Source organism: Falco peregrinus, chromosome 2 (genome assembly GCF_023634155.1).
Source record: "Falco peregrinus isolate bFalPer1 chromosome 2, bFalPer1.pri, whole genome shotgun sequence".
Lineage (NCBI taxonomy): Eukaryota > Metazoa > Chordata > Aves > Falconiformes > Falconidae > Falco > Falco peregrinus.
The window spans coordinates 78,575,843-78,588,748 of NC_073722.1; the positions used below are offsets into that span (position 1 = coordinate 78,575,843).

Sequence of the window (12,906 nt, forward strand, 5' to 3'; positions counted from 1 at the left end):
GGCTGCAGGTACCATTGAAAATAGCAACCTAACTATCTGCAGAATGGTTAAACCTCACCCTATGTACATCTTTGTTCTCTTTTGGTTAGGGGAGATGAATGAATAGGTTGCAATGAACCAACCACACCAGCTGTTTAATTTATATAGATCTTGATCCCAACTCGGTTTAAACCTTTTAGTATGAAACACAGGCTGTACTATTTATCCACTCGGGGCACATTTTTGGTGATGTGTACGACATAATTTTGCAGACAGCTTGCAAGCAGTCTCTCCTACAGGAAATACAATATCTCTCATTTGTCCTCTGAACCCGATCCTCTCTTTGTATTATTTGTGTAATTGTACTTAAAATTCACCTTGCAACATGTTCATGGCCAAGTATAGTGCTTTTAGGTGCCAGGAAAAATAATAGGAAACCATTTTGAATTTGATGGTAACAATTCAGTCTACATCTGAACTCCAGCTCGACTGAATTTGATGCCACGGAGCTGACAGTGACTATTGTTTCTCCCACAGTGGCCAAAAGTTTTATAAGAATGAACTGTAGAGCGTGAACCTACTCGTAGAAAGTGGTATGGCTGGCTAGGTAAAATAACCAGAAATATGGATATAATTTTTTTTTTTCCTTTCAAGGAAGCTTTGCTACCCTCAGCGTAGCCTGGACGGTCAGTTGTTCCTACTCGGCTTGTACCCACTGCCGTGTGTCTGATACTGCCCTGGGGCAAGGTTCTGCATCCAAGGTCAGCCAGAGGATGTGGGACAGGATCCTGACAGCCCCTGCAGACTGCACTCTGCGATCCACAGGGTGCCACGCTTTAGATTGTCCCATAGAGGTGTTTTAGAGAAAAGTAGCACAGGTATTAGGGCACGCAGTAATAACCTTTTTGATCATGCGCTCTATACAAATACAGGGATAGCACTGGCATCACCAGGGCTTATGTATGTCAGAAGAACAGTGATATTTTTTTTTCCATATCCATATGGAAAATAATTTTGAATGATACTGACTACAGTCCTTTCTTAAAACCATTAGACACTTCGTCCACACAAGACTTGCTCATAACCTGTGGCGTAAGTAGGTTTCTGCATGTCTGTGTATTCATCTCAAGAGAATATTTGAAATTACTATACTGCTGGGGAAAAAAAAGAGTTAATTCTCTGAGTGCCTATAAAATAGGCAATTTGATTAAAGGGTAAACTATTATTATTATTGTTGTATGTTTGCTTTTTTTCCCCTGAGTGAATGATGTATTAATCTCCTTTTTGTTTAGTGTTTTTTTTCTTTTTAATGCATACACCAATTCTAAACACATATTGATAATGTTATGGCACCTTACAGAATTCCTGTATATTGCGGTAATTGTTTGGAAGCTTAGGTGCCAGTCATCTGTATTTATCCCTACAGATTAGTAATCTGTGTTTCAGATACAGAAGACCACTGAGTTTAGTGAACACATGTGTGAAAAAGCAAATTATTAGAATTGGTAAGAGGATCTGAATAGTTCAGTTAATAAGCTTTTTGGTATTTCATTAATTAGAACGTTAATTACGGTTTCATGTGCTAGTGTGAGCTAGCTTTCAGTACTAAATGATTTTTGAAAACATTTACAATAAACATAGCACCTACATGCAAAACATTGACACGACAAAAAAAAAGAGAGGCAATAATCTTGTGTGCACTGGTGCACAAGTTATCAAGGTTACCAAATGAACAGTATTTCTTTTATATTTTAAGTAAATAACATAAATATTACATTAGATTCTGCCCTGCTGGGCCTGAAGAATCATTGAATGTCTGTACTTGTAGTAACAATTAGTGACTGATTAATTTTTAATCAAGATGATTCATTTTTGTTCTAGGTTGTTAAAGGAGTATCCAGGTTTTGTGTTCACACCTCGCTCAAGAGAAGAGCTTCCACCAAATTTTCCCAGTGATATCCCTGGAATTTGCTATTTTCTGGATGCTTATATTCAAGGAACAAACTCACAGACTTGGTTTCAAAAGAGAGATTTGGGAGATGGCAATGCCAATTTTTTGGGTGAGGAATCAGGAATAGACTAAACTGTACATTCACAAGTGTATAGAATAAATTTATAAATATTCTGAGTTTTTTGTATAAATGGGAAATTTTTAAAAATGTATGAAACATGAAAGCACTTTAGATTGTTAACACCTGAAAGCCAGTATTAAAATTTCAGGAAGTATGTCACTGACTACTTTTTATTTTTCCTTTGCATAAGGAACATAGGCACTAAAACAGTGTTGCAACTTCACTGTTGAAAATGCTACTAAAAATTACATTTTCCTTGTGGTGATTTGTAAGTGCTATGTAACTACTCTCTCGGTTCTCTGTGTGCTGAGGATTCTAGATGTATTTTACATGTCGTGTGTCAGGAAATGTAATGTGCAAGTGATGCAGCCACATGCAGTGTTGTGAGCTGGTGCTTATCAATGACTATTAAAAATATTTTCTTAGTGATTCCATAAGAAAATATCCATTAAAATATCGTCATCGCTATCTCATACTCCTTCCAGTACATCCTTTGGGCCCCATCCTAGAAGCTGCTGACCATTTGCTAACAACACTGACTGGAGTCAGTGTGTTGAGGGTGCTCAGCATCTTCTGGATCAGGCTGTTAGTTGTAGCTAATGCACATAAACGTAGCAGAGTTTGCTGCTTACTCTTTCATGTACTTTATTTTGTGTATAAAACAAATACAGATTAAAGCACTGTATAATCACATGCTAAAGTCTCTGTAATCATCAAACAATAATCAAGTTCTTGGTTTTTTTTAAATACTTTACAAAAACAGTAATATCCACTTGCTATTATGTATTAGAGCAATAAATGTTTTCTTTTTGTTGTCATTTAAATCTGAAATGTTTTAAAAGAACTGTAATAAAACATGCTTTGAAGTGTTTGCTCCAAAGGAAATTCCAGTCAGACTGTATAAAACAGGAACAGAAGCACACCAGTTTAAAGCTGTGATCCTTATTCAGGGACAGCAACGTGGGTAGGACATGTTGGTGAAATGCCTATGGTATACTCACTTTAAAGTTGCCAAAGGAATCTACAGGTGAACAGAAATGCTTCACAACGTACAAACACATATACGCAGTATTAACGTTACTACAGTACCAGCTTTTCTATTGTGGATGGTGAAACGTGAGTGGAGAACTCTCAAGGGTCTGCCTCTAGAACTGGCAGAATATAGTTACGAGTTATAGTAAATCCTGTGGTTAGGATTCTGCCTCTCCAACTAGATCCATCTGCACAGAAATTTCTCTGTGCCACACAGTTTGATCCCAAATGCAGGCTGAGAGAACTGCACTGCTTACATACGTACAAATATTTCCAGTAGTGTCACGCAGTATTGGTTATTATCCTAACCTCTGAAACTCTTGGGGTTCAGCACATCAAGCCATAAAAGTCTTCCTTCAGGCTACTTGCCACTGAATTGGATTTTGCTCTCTCAATATTTACAGGGAGCATTTACATTAGACCGAGGTGCCATTCGTTTTCTGAACTTGACTGGTTCATTCAGCAGCTGGGTATGCTGTTTTATCCTCCTATTTTGCAGTAGAAACTCATACAGAACATGTACCGTCAGAGCCTTGAGAAAATTCTCATAAGGGACTAGTTCTAAGAACGTTTTAAAAGCATATTTGAATGCAGATTTCCTGTTAGCAGCATTTGAACAAAACTTGAAATATTGAATCCTGCTATTGCTTGAGATCTCCAATATCCATCCAAGATGCTTAGAAATAATTGTGTCACAAAAATGGCACCTGAAATTCTTCCCACATGTTACACACATCTCTCTCTTGCATGTGCCATATATACACACGCACATATGCAAGCATATGTACTTGTAACATTTTTAACAGCAGTGTTTCAAGGAAACAAGGACTATGTGAAACTTGGCCGCTGATCTTTGTAATATTATGTTGGTTGGAAAATTCTCTTCAATTGACATAAATACCCAGGGGCTAGTAGCAGTCCCATGTGGGTGCTCCTGCATTTAAAACTGTGGGAGTATTTGACTACTGACTCCTCAGTAGACTCATGATATTAAGCCAGTAATGACTGAGGTCAGTAGGAATCTATCCATCCTTGTTATCTGTTGAATGTTATAATAAAATAAAAATTTTTAAAAAAGGCTTTTAAGTAAAAAGGATTTCTTTTTCCCTCTCTGTGCAATGGGAAAGATTCTTAGGAGTGAATTTCCTTTTATCCCTAGGAAAGAACTATTGCTGGACTGGATGATGACCATTCTCAAAGCCAGATTTCATACAAATCTGTCATGGATGTTCATCGTGGCAGTTCCTGACACGTTCCTAAGTGTATCTCTGTGAAATAAAACACACCCTAGGCCAAAGTTCTTATCACAGATCAAATTGATCTTCCAATATTGCTTTTTAGAACTCTTTTATTTTCTTTTTATAATACACCCTAAGCTACATTACCAGCTAGGATAGAATTGCTGTAGAATTCTTATTTCACTAATTTTTTGCCTGAAAATTTCAAAATGTTCCCACGTCTACTTCAGCTTTAGTTCATAAAGAAATACACTTGAATCTCAGAGGAATAAATGGGATTTAGGCACACATTTTAAGACAATGATTCAAGAAGGTACTTTAAAATGTACTTGTTTTCAGACGTGTTCTGCAGAAAAACCCACGAGTCTACATTAGCTTTGAGCATAACTTAGTAATTTAGGTCTCACTGAAGCTGTTCCTCTGTTTTAAGTTTTTTTGCTGAATGAATGTGTATTTAAAAAGGGACAATTATTTTTAATTAATCTTTTCATTTGGACTTTAAATAGTTTTTTCACTTTTTAACTAATCTTTTCACTTAAACTAAAGCTAATGGAAAAAAAGGAAGCAGAAATCCAATATGCAAATTGTTGAGATAAACACAAGGAAGGAAGTTTAACTGATATAATACTGGGAGATTTTGCAAGGAAATAAAACAGTTGTTTTTAAGCTGATGTCTTGTATAGTATTATGTTGTATGATATTGTGAAAGTGTTTAGAGACCATGCAATGCTATCTATATAAATATACAAATACTTCAGTAGTATGACCAGAAACAGTTTTGTTATTATGTGAATTTTTATATTATTGTTTCACGAAAATTCTGTGGGGCTGATTCCTGTTCACATTTACACTATGTGATGGAAGATACATTTTTATCACACTGCAATTTCTTTGCCAAAGAGGTGTAAATGGCCCTTGAAATAAATAAAAAGTGAGTCCTTTGAACTGACATAGCTAAAGTGAAAGCTATAGCAAAAGACTTCCACTGATTTTATTTCATTCAGGCAAGACCTGGTAAGATTTCAGGGAGATGCTGGAAAAGAAGTCTCGTTGCTGGAGTCAGAGGAAGTGCAATTAGTATGGAGATGATTCTTTCTCTGAACTACTTACTGTGCAAAAACAAAGGAAACGAACTCACAGAAACTGGCAAAACAGTGAACAGATAACAGAGCCCCAGGACAGATCTACTTTTTCTTGTGAAGTCTTACAAAGGAAAAATCCAGATCTCCCTCAAACCCAGTTTATTTCTCCTATCATTTTCTTCTGCATTCTCTGCAGAAACAGCTGCAACAGATAGTACGGGAGGCAAACTCAATATTTCCAGCTGAAAGCTATCAGAATTAAGGGGAACTTCTCTTGACTCTTGGCAAGAGGACCCTTTTACAAACCCCACCCATCTTATAATCTAGCAGACCATTCTAGCTGCTACCATTTTTTATGCCTGCTTATTGTTCTGCAAAAGCAGTGGAAGGGGAGTTTTTGCTTCCTGTGACAGCAATAATTTTTGTGGCTACTTGCCATATAGCGTTCAAGGGACTGTGTTGCTTTCAAGGCCCTGCTCCAGTTTATCAAGCCAGCTTGGCAGGAGCTGAATTTAACTCTGAGGCTGTTTCTGAAATGAAAGGTAGGACTTTTCCACCTCTAAAATCTTCAAGATGGGTGCCACAAGTGTCTTTAGAGACCTATAAAACCACCTCTGATGTTATGGCTGCTTACAACTGCATAGGAAGGAAATAATCAGATATAAGAGGTTTTGTTGTTTGTTTTGTTTTGCTTGTTTGTTTGATTGATTTTCCAATCCCATTTGCATGAGTTCACTGACAGTCCTTTTCTGTAGAGCAAAGGGAGAGCATAAAACTCCCTGTTGTACTCAGCATTGCTCTGGTACTGAAGCACAAATAAAAGATGGAAGGCAATCAGTGGTTCTGGAACCTCTGCTACGTCGAGACGCAACAGTTTAAGATATGTACTCCTCTGAGCACAAACAGTAGGATCTGAATGTTAAATACGCAGTTAGGCTGGAACATGAAGCTGGAGAGCCAGTCAAAGAAATAATAAACAGAAAGAATCAAAAACAAAATAAACAACCTTTTAAAGTTGTGTGTCTCATCAGCTTCAGTAGATTTTTGATGCTAACAGTAAAGTTGAGCCAGTGGTTTCCTAATATAAATAGAAACGAGCACATTGCTTTGCAGCTCCATTACAAGTCTTCCTTTGAAGATCTGTGCTGAAATTGTTTCCTGTCTTCTGAGAAGTACAAAGTCACAAATTCTTGTGCCACTACACCAAGAAATGCCATGTTTATATGAGTATCCTGCACATACAGCGTGTAATGGGAAATAACCTGGAGGAAAACATTCAGCAACGTCCCCAGGATACGAAAAGCGGCAGATTAAGTCATAGCTACACGTCCACTTTTTCGATTTTTTTCAGACCAAACAAAACCTGCTAAAGAAATATTGAGGACAATAACATTCCCAGGGGCTTTGGACTAGAACCCTACAAAAATCAGCAGGAGTCTTTCCACTGATAGCGGAAGCTGTAGGGAAGATTTGGACACACGATTAGTTTTTTTCTGCATTGCTAAGTTTATATTCCCCTTACAGAAGGATGCAAGAGACACCACAGAATTTCTCAAATTCACACAGGTTATTGCATTACAGAACAGCACTGACATATTGAGGGCTGTTTTAGTCATAGCTTGTCAACACCAATAGTGTATAGTGGTACAGTAGTAATAATGATTCTTGCTGAAGTGATCTTAAAGAGCGTATTTCTGCCCCTGAGGAGTACTATTATGTCAATCCCAAATGTCAAGTTTTCCAATCAAGACCATTATGATTTGGAACAGGTAACTAGAAAATACCCAAAATTCCATTTGATGTCAGGAAAGCAACTCCACCTTCAGCAAGTAAAACCCAGCAATACCATATAAGGCAGTATTTTTAATCAGGATTACCGTAACAATATAAACTGTCAAAAGTAAAAAATGCAACTTATTAAAATACTTCGGTTTATAGTGCTCGTGTATTAAAACAAACCATACTGAACTGAATGTAGATGTTCTTGGCTAGCTAGTGGTTTTCCCAAAATTATTGTCTCAGCAACTGTCCTTTCATACAGCATAAAAGGATCCTATGATACTTTTTGCTTTCATGGATCTCAACAAGAATTGCCAGATGAAGTTAGCATCTCAAGTCAGGAAGAAACATGCCCTTAAAAGGTACAGCAGTACTTTTTCTCCTTTAATCACTGACTGCAACTCTTCTGGCTTTCTGATGGCCAGTGCAGGAAAGTCCTCCTGAGAAACATGTTTGGGGGGACGCAAAGTGGAGAAACTGCCTTGTACGATTTCAGCTACAGAAAATGCTTTCTAAAAAGCTCTTTTCACACCAGCATTCTATATACATCCCAGTTGTGGCTAGTGCTACAGCTTCACTTCCACTCCAGAATACCAAAAAACAGCTGGGCAGCAGGTGATGAGCTGCACCTCGTGCATGAGGGTTCCCAGATGGGGATGAGACTGTGTGCTATAGTGAGGAAGCTGCAGGCTTTATGGAATTGTATCAGTTACAGTCCAAATAGGTGTGATGTGCACAATGCATGTGATCTAACAGTCCCGATGCTGAGGGGTTAGGCTTTGAAAACATAGCCCAGTATTAACAGCTTAGTCTAACACATACTTTGTCACTGATCCCTCTCAGCAAATCACTTTGTTGAATTATATAAATCTTCCAAATTTTTAAAAGAGGATACCTGTTTTAGAAAAGTAAATCAATCATTGTCTGCTTTAACTGTGCTCATGCTGTTTTCAGTTCATATTTTACAAACCTCACTTCAGATGCTAGAGCTTCTGCTTGCGTTACGACGGCTTAAATGCAAGAACAGCCTGCAAATGCAACCTACCAAACCTGAACCAAATCAGAAAAAAGCAATTTTGACCTTTGTACATATCAGTGCTTTTGAAAAAGTGTCACTCAGGTACACAAAATTGCCAGGATAATCTACTTTCCAAAAACCGTTATCCAAAAATAATGTTATGTAATCTCTCTAGTATCATGTTATGAGCATGAGGGTTTACCCCACACACAGGGTGAGTGGACTCCCTTGAAATTTACGAAGAATGGGGATGCTGTTAAGGCTGACTTTCAATACAGTCTTCTTGTTTCCTGCCTGGGATGGGGAGTCAGGACTTCCTTGACATTTTGTATCCTCAAAACTACTTTATAGGTATGCGATGAGACCACGCAACAGTCCTTTCTCAGCTGTCCTTGGCACACTGTCAGCAGCCATCTGCCCAAAACTCCCGTTGTAAGGGTCATACCTTACTTGGAGAAGTCTTTAAGAATCCGTATGTAGCAGGTTACTGATACAGTGCAGTGTTTATTCACCTTGGCTGGTGACAAGGCCCCCAACACCACACACAGAATTACTGCAAGCATTGTTACGCTTTTAACTTCACTAGCCTTTGAACGATGAATGCGCAGTGACCAAAATGTCTGTGACTGCGCTGTCCCTCAGATTATTCAATTTTTAGGGGGTATTTATAGTCCTAAAAGCTAAGCGGCTCCACTGGGACACGAAACAACCGAGGAAGCCTTTCTGCTCCAGCGAAGGCACCGGCGCCGGGGCACACAAGGCCCACGCCGGGGCCTGCCCAGCCCCGGGGCCCGCCGCGCACCTCGATTCACCTCCCAACCCGTGTCAGGCCAGTCCCAAGCGACTCCAGCTGGAGAAAAGCATCTGGAAAATCCCATCCGATGCGTGGGAAACTGTAAGAGGTTCAAAGGGTTACCGGCTACGGCGAGCAGCGGGAACAAACCACCCCGAGGGGGCTGTGTGCGTTCCCCCGGCCTGCCCGCCCCCAACGCACGCTGGCCTGGGGCGGCAGCAGACACCGTTATCCCGCCGGCCACCGTCTCAGCACCTGAGGAGGAGGGGCAGGGCCAGCCGCCGGTACGCGCAGGGAGCCCAGCCCGCTCCCGGAGCCCCCAGGGCAGCGCAGCCCAGCCCGCCCCCGGCCCCCGCTCCCGGCGGGGCGCAGGCAGCGCCGCCCAGGCCGCTCCGCGGGCGCGGTTGTCCCCGGCCCTCGCGCCCGCCGCTCCCACGGCCGCGTTCCCAGCCCCCGCATGCCCCGGCCACCCGCAGTCCCGCCTCCGCCTCCGATTGGAGGAAAGCGTGGCGACGGCGACCCCCATTGGATACTGGAGTGGCGGCCGCGCTCGCCATTGGCTGTCGGTGGATGCTACTCGGGCGGTGGCGGCTGGGGGAGGTGGTGAGGCAACCGGGACCCATCTGCTGCTCCGCGGCGGCGGCGGCGGCGGCATCATGGTGAGCTCCGCCGGGCCGCCCTCCCTACACGGGGGAGCGGGGCTGATGGAGGGCGTCTGGTCCGGGCCGGGCTGGCCGGGTCCGGGTCCGGGTCCATGGTGGGAGGGAAGGGAAGGGAAGGGGCTGAACCCGCTTAGGCAGAGGGAGCCCTAAGGGGAGCCGGGTCCCGGCCCGCTGGTTTGGGGGGAGATGGGGGAGGTGTGAGGCGACGGTTGCTCCCGCCGGGGTGAGCGGCACCGGGGTGAGAGCGGGGCGGTGGGGAGGCGTGGGGTGCTGTGGGGCGGTGGAAGGGGCTCCCCCGCCCGGTGCCTGACCGTGCCGCCGCCGCGCCCTGCCCGCAGTACGGCTTCGTCAATCACGCCCTGGAGCTGCTCGTCATCCGCAACTACGGCCCCGCCGTCTGGGAGGACATCAAGTAAGTGCGTGTGCCTGTGCGTGTGCCTGTGCGTGTCCCTCCGCGGGGCCGGGGGCCGCCGCCTGCGGGGACCGGGCAGGGCGGGCACAGCCTGGCGCGCCCCGATGGCCGCCGCGGGGCCGCCCGGCATGTGTAGCCGTGGCTGGTGGCAGCGGTCTGCGGGAGGCGGCTCTCGGCCGGGGCACGGCCCTTACCACGGCCCTTACCACGGCCCTCCCCGCCTTTCGTCCCGCACGGGGCCTGTCACGCCGCAGAGAGCCGCCTTGCTCGCTCTCACCGATTCCCGGAGCTGCAGCGGGGGTGGCATCCGTCCCTGCGGCCCCCTCCGTTATACAGCGCGTGCGGCAGAAATCATCTGCAGGCAAAACGTCCCAGAAACCAGGGGAGCCCTTCCTTGGGCCAGACCACCAGGTGAACCATGCGACAGTTCACTCTCTGTGCGCTCCTGAGGAACTGCAATACAGTTTTTACCTAGTAAACTGTCTAAAATGAGTGTAAGGTTTTGGTAATGTACGCAGCTTGCAATTAAAAGTCACGGCTATAGAGAGATGCATATAAGAATGTACGTATAAGAATGATTTTGGGCTGTTGAACCTGACTTCTTGTGTCCAGCCCTTGCTTGTCTGGCAGTATAACATTTTTCCAAGGAGATGACTGTCTTCACTTTAAACTGATTAATTGTGAGATAGCACAAAAAGTTTGAAATGGGTAGTGCAAACAATATTCTATTTACCATAAATATGGTGGGTTGGATACTTGGGCAGAACTACAAGAAATATATTTTAAAAGCCATAAATGCTTACAGAGTTGTAAGCTTACTTTGTAGGGCTTTGTGTAACTATGTAGTCAGAAGAAAGGGTTTAATATAATCTCTTGATATTGTATGTTTTAAGGGAGAACTGTATTATCCAGTTTGGAGAAGGTAGTCATCTTTCAGTGGGATGCCTTCTTTTACACTACTCTCCCATTTATTTTGGGCCAATTTTAATATGTCACTATAGCTGTCTTGCCATTGTCCTAATACAGTTTTTGGAGTTAAAGGACTTCACTTGACAGTGAAATTTTTGTGACCGTGACAGTTTTTTTCATTAATCCATTCATTGAAAATGTGGTAATCTTACACAGTACCGTGAAATCAGAGAATCATGGAAACATTGGTAGGAAGGGACCTCTGGAGGTCATCTAGTCCAGTCTTTGTTCTAACCAGGTTACCAGCACTAGATCAAGGTTCAGCTGTGACTTTTGTCTAGCTGAGTCTTTAAAATCACCAGAGACGGAGAGTCCACAGTTCTGGTTCAACAGACATTCACTGTTCCAGTGATTCCTGACAGTTACTTTATAAATTATGCTTTGCAAATGCAGTTCTGTGGATTGCATAGGTGAGTCTTCAGTGAATGCCACATAGTTTTGTACCGTAAGTTGTGAGTTATACAAGTTTATTTTTCTTACATACCTTATTTAAACACATTGGTCATTTTCCATGAAAATTATAATAAAATATATATATGAATATAATACAGAATGTTCACTCTTTCCTGGTGTGCCAACCCTTACCAAGTTGTCTTTGAGTATTATGGTCCGTTTTTGTCCAGATTACCCACTTAACAGAATTTCTATTTAAGATTAATCCATCTGAGAAGATACAAAGTTTCTTCTAGTACACAATCATACTGCAGACAGTGAGAACCCGGCCATAATCCCTGATGCATCCTATCTCTTAAGATTTGATGCACACCTATTAGTATACTGAAGGTAACTAAAACCGATGAGGAGTATTACTCATTTAACATTTTTGGGAAATTTAATGGAAAGATACAAAATACTTTGCTAAGGTCAGCTGTGAAGCTTCAAGAAGCTGCTACATCCTGTTTCTGTTTCTCAGCTGAGAGACATTTCTTTCTTGTAGTAGCCCAACAGCTAGGCTCTGCTATTAATTCACAGAGAAGATGGCTTTCTGAAAGGATACTACCACACCACCACCCAAGAGTGGAAGAAGAGGGGAACATGATCTGCAAGAAAGAGCCAAAATGTACGCAACAGCTGCCATAGCTCCTTATGCAAAAAGTGTTTGCAACAGGGTATTTATTCAGCAGGATTTTTCTTTAAAAGTAGCATATTATAGAGTTTAGAAACCAGCAAACAAACTCCTGTATATCTCAGTGGAACAGATATAGTGGTGCTGATTTAGGAGTTGCTACAGGGTCAACTGAGAGCCACTAAATGCTTATTCTTTTTGGTACTTTTAAGTTCCTATGGTGCACCTACAGAGATACGGAAGAGGTTAGATATTTTACCTTATGTAAGCAAATACAGACTTCTTTCGAAGGCTTTGTTAGAACTGTTAATCGTTTAGGAAAACATGGGAAGATACAGACCAGTGTTGTGGCATGGTGGGTTGAATCAGTTGAATCACCCGTGATTGTTTTGGAGGAGTAATTGTTGAAGTCAACAGTCTTTGGCTGTTTAAAAAAAAGTGAGAGGCGCTTTGCACTGTGTGGTTGAATTTGCAACAACTTAAGCATTTCTGTGAAGCAGGAAAGCCTCTGCTTTGGTTTTTTTTTTTGCATGTTGAGATGATCACATACAGCTGTTCTGTTCTCCCTGAAGTCATTGCAGAAGATGTAAATCAGCATTGCAGACCTCTGGATTGTGATTGCTGAGTGATTCCCAAATGCTAGTGGCTGAACTTGGAGTTAATGTTTATAGAAGTGAAAAGAAAACATAGAACTGAATAATCCAAAATAATGAAACCAGGTCATTCTTCAAAAAAGTATGTTCAGAAAAGTTAAATACTGAACTGAAAGGGTATGCTTCATTTGCAGCATGAAGACTCTTGTCT

The 12,906-nt window shown here is 42.2% G+C and overlaps 2 protein-coding genes across 3 annotated transcripts in view; both read left to right on the forward strand.

Moving 5' to 3' along the window:
- The window catches only part of GUCY1A1 (guanylate cyclase 1 soluble subunit alpha 1), a 36,686-nt gene extending 33,817 nt beyond the window's left edge, over positions 1 to 2,869 (forward strand). Inside the window, exon 9 of the mRNA XM_055797013.1 lies at positions 1,861 to 2,869. Coding sequence (XP_055652988.1) covers positions 1,861 to 2,062 — 202 coding nt within the window. The 3' untranslated portion in view covers positions 2,063 to 2,869. The remainder of the gene's footprint in view (positions 1 to 1,860) is intronic.
- A 6,708-nt stretch (positions 2,870 to 9,577) lies between these two features.
- The window catches only part of GUCY1B1 (guanylate cyclase 1 soluble subunit beta 1), a 43,549-nt gene continuing 40,220 nt past the window's right edge, over positions 9,578 to 12,906 (forward strand). The window contains exons 1-2 of one of the 2 annotated variants that reach the window (XM_055796494.1): positions 9,579 to 9,652; positions 9,994 to 10,067. In XM_055796494.1, the coding sequence (XP_055652469.1) occupies positions 9,650 to 9,652; positions 9,994 to 10,067 (77 nt within the window). In that variant the 5' untranslated portion in view covers positions 9,579 to 9,649. Of the gene's footprint in view, positions 9,653 to 9,993; positions 10,068 to 12,906 lie in introns of both variants that reach the window. The other variant, XM_055796493.1, reaches the window with a different exon arrangement.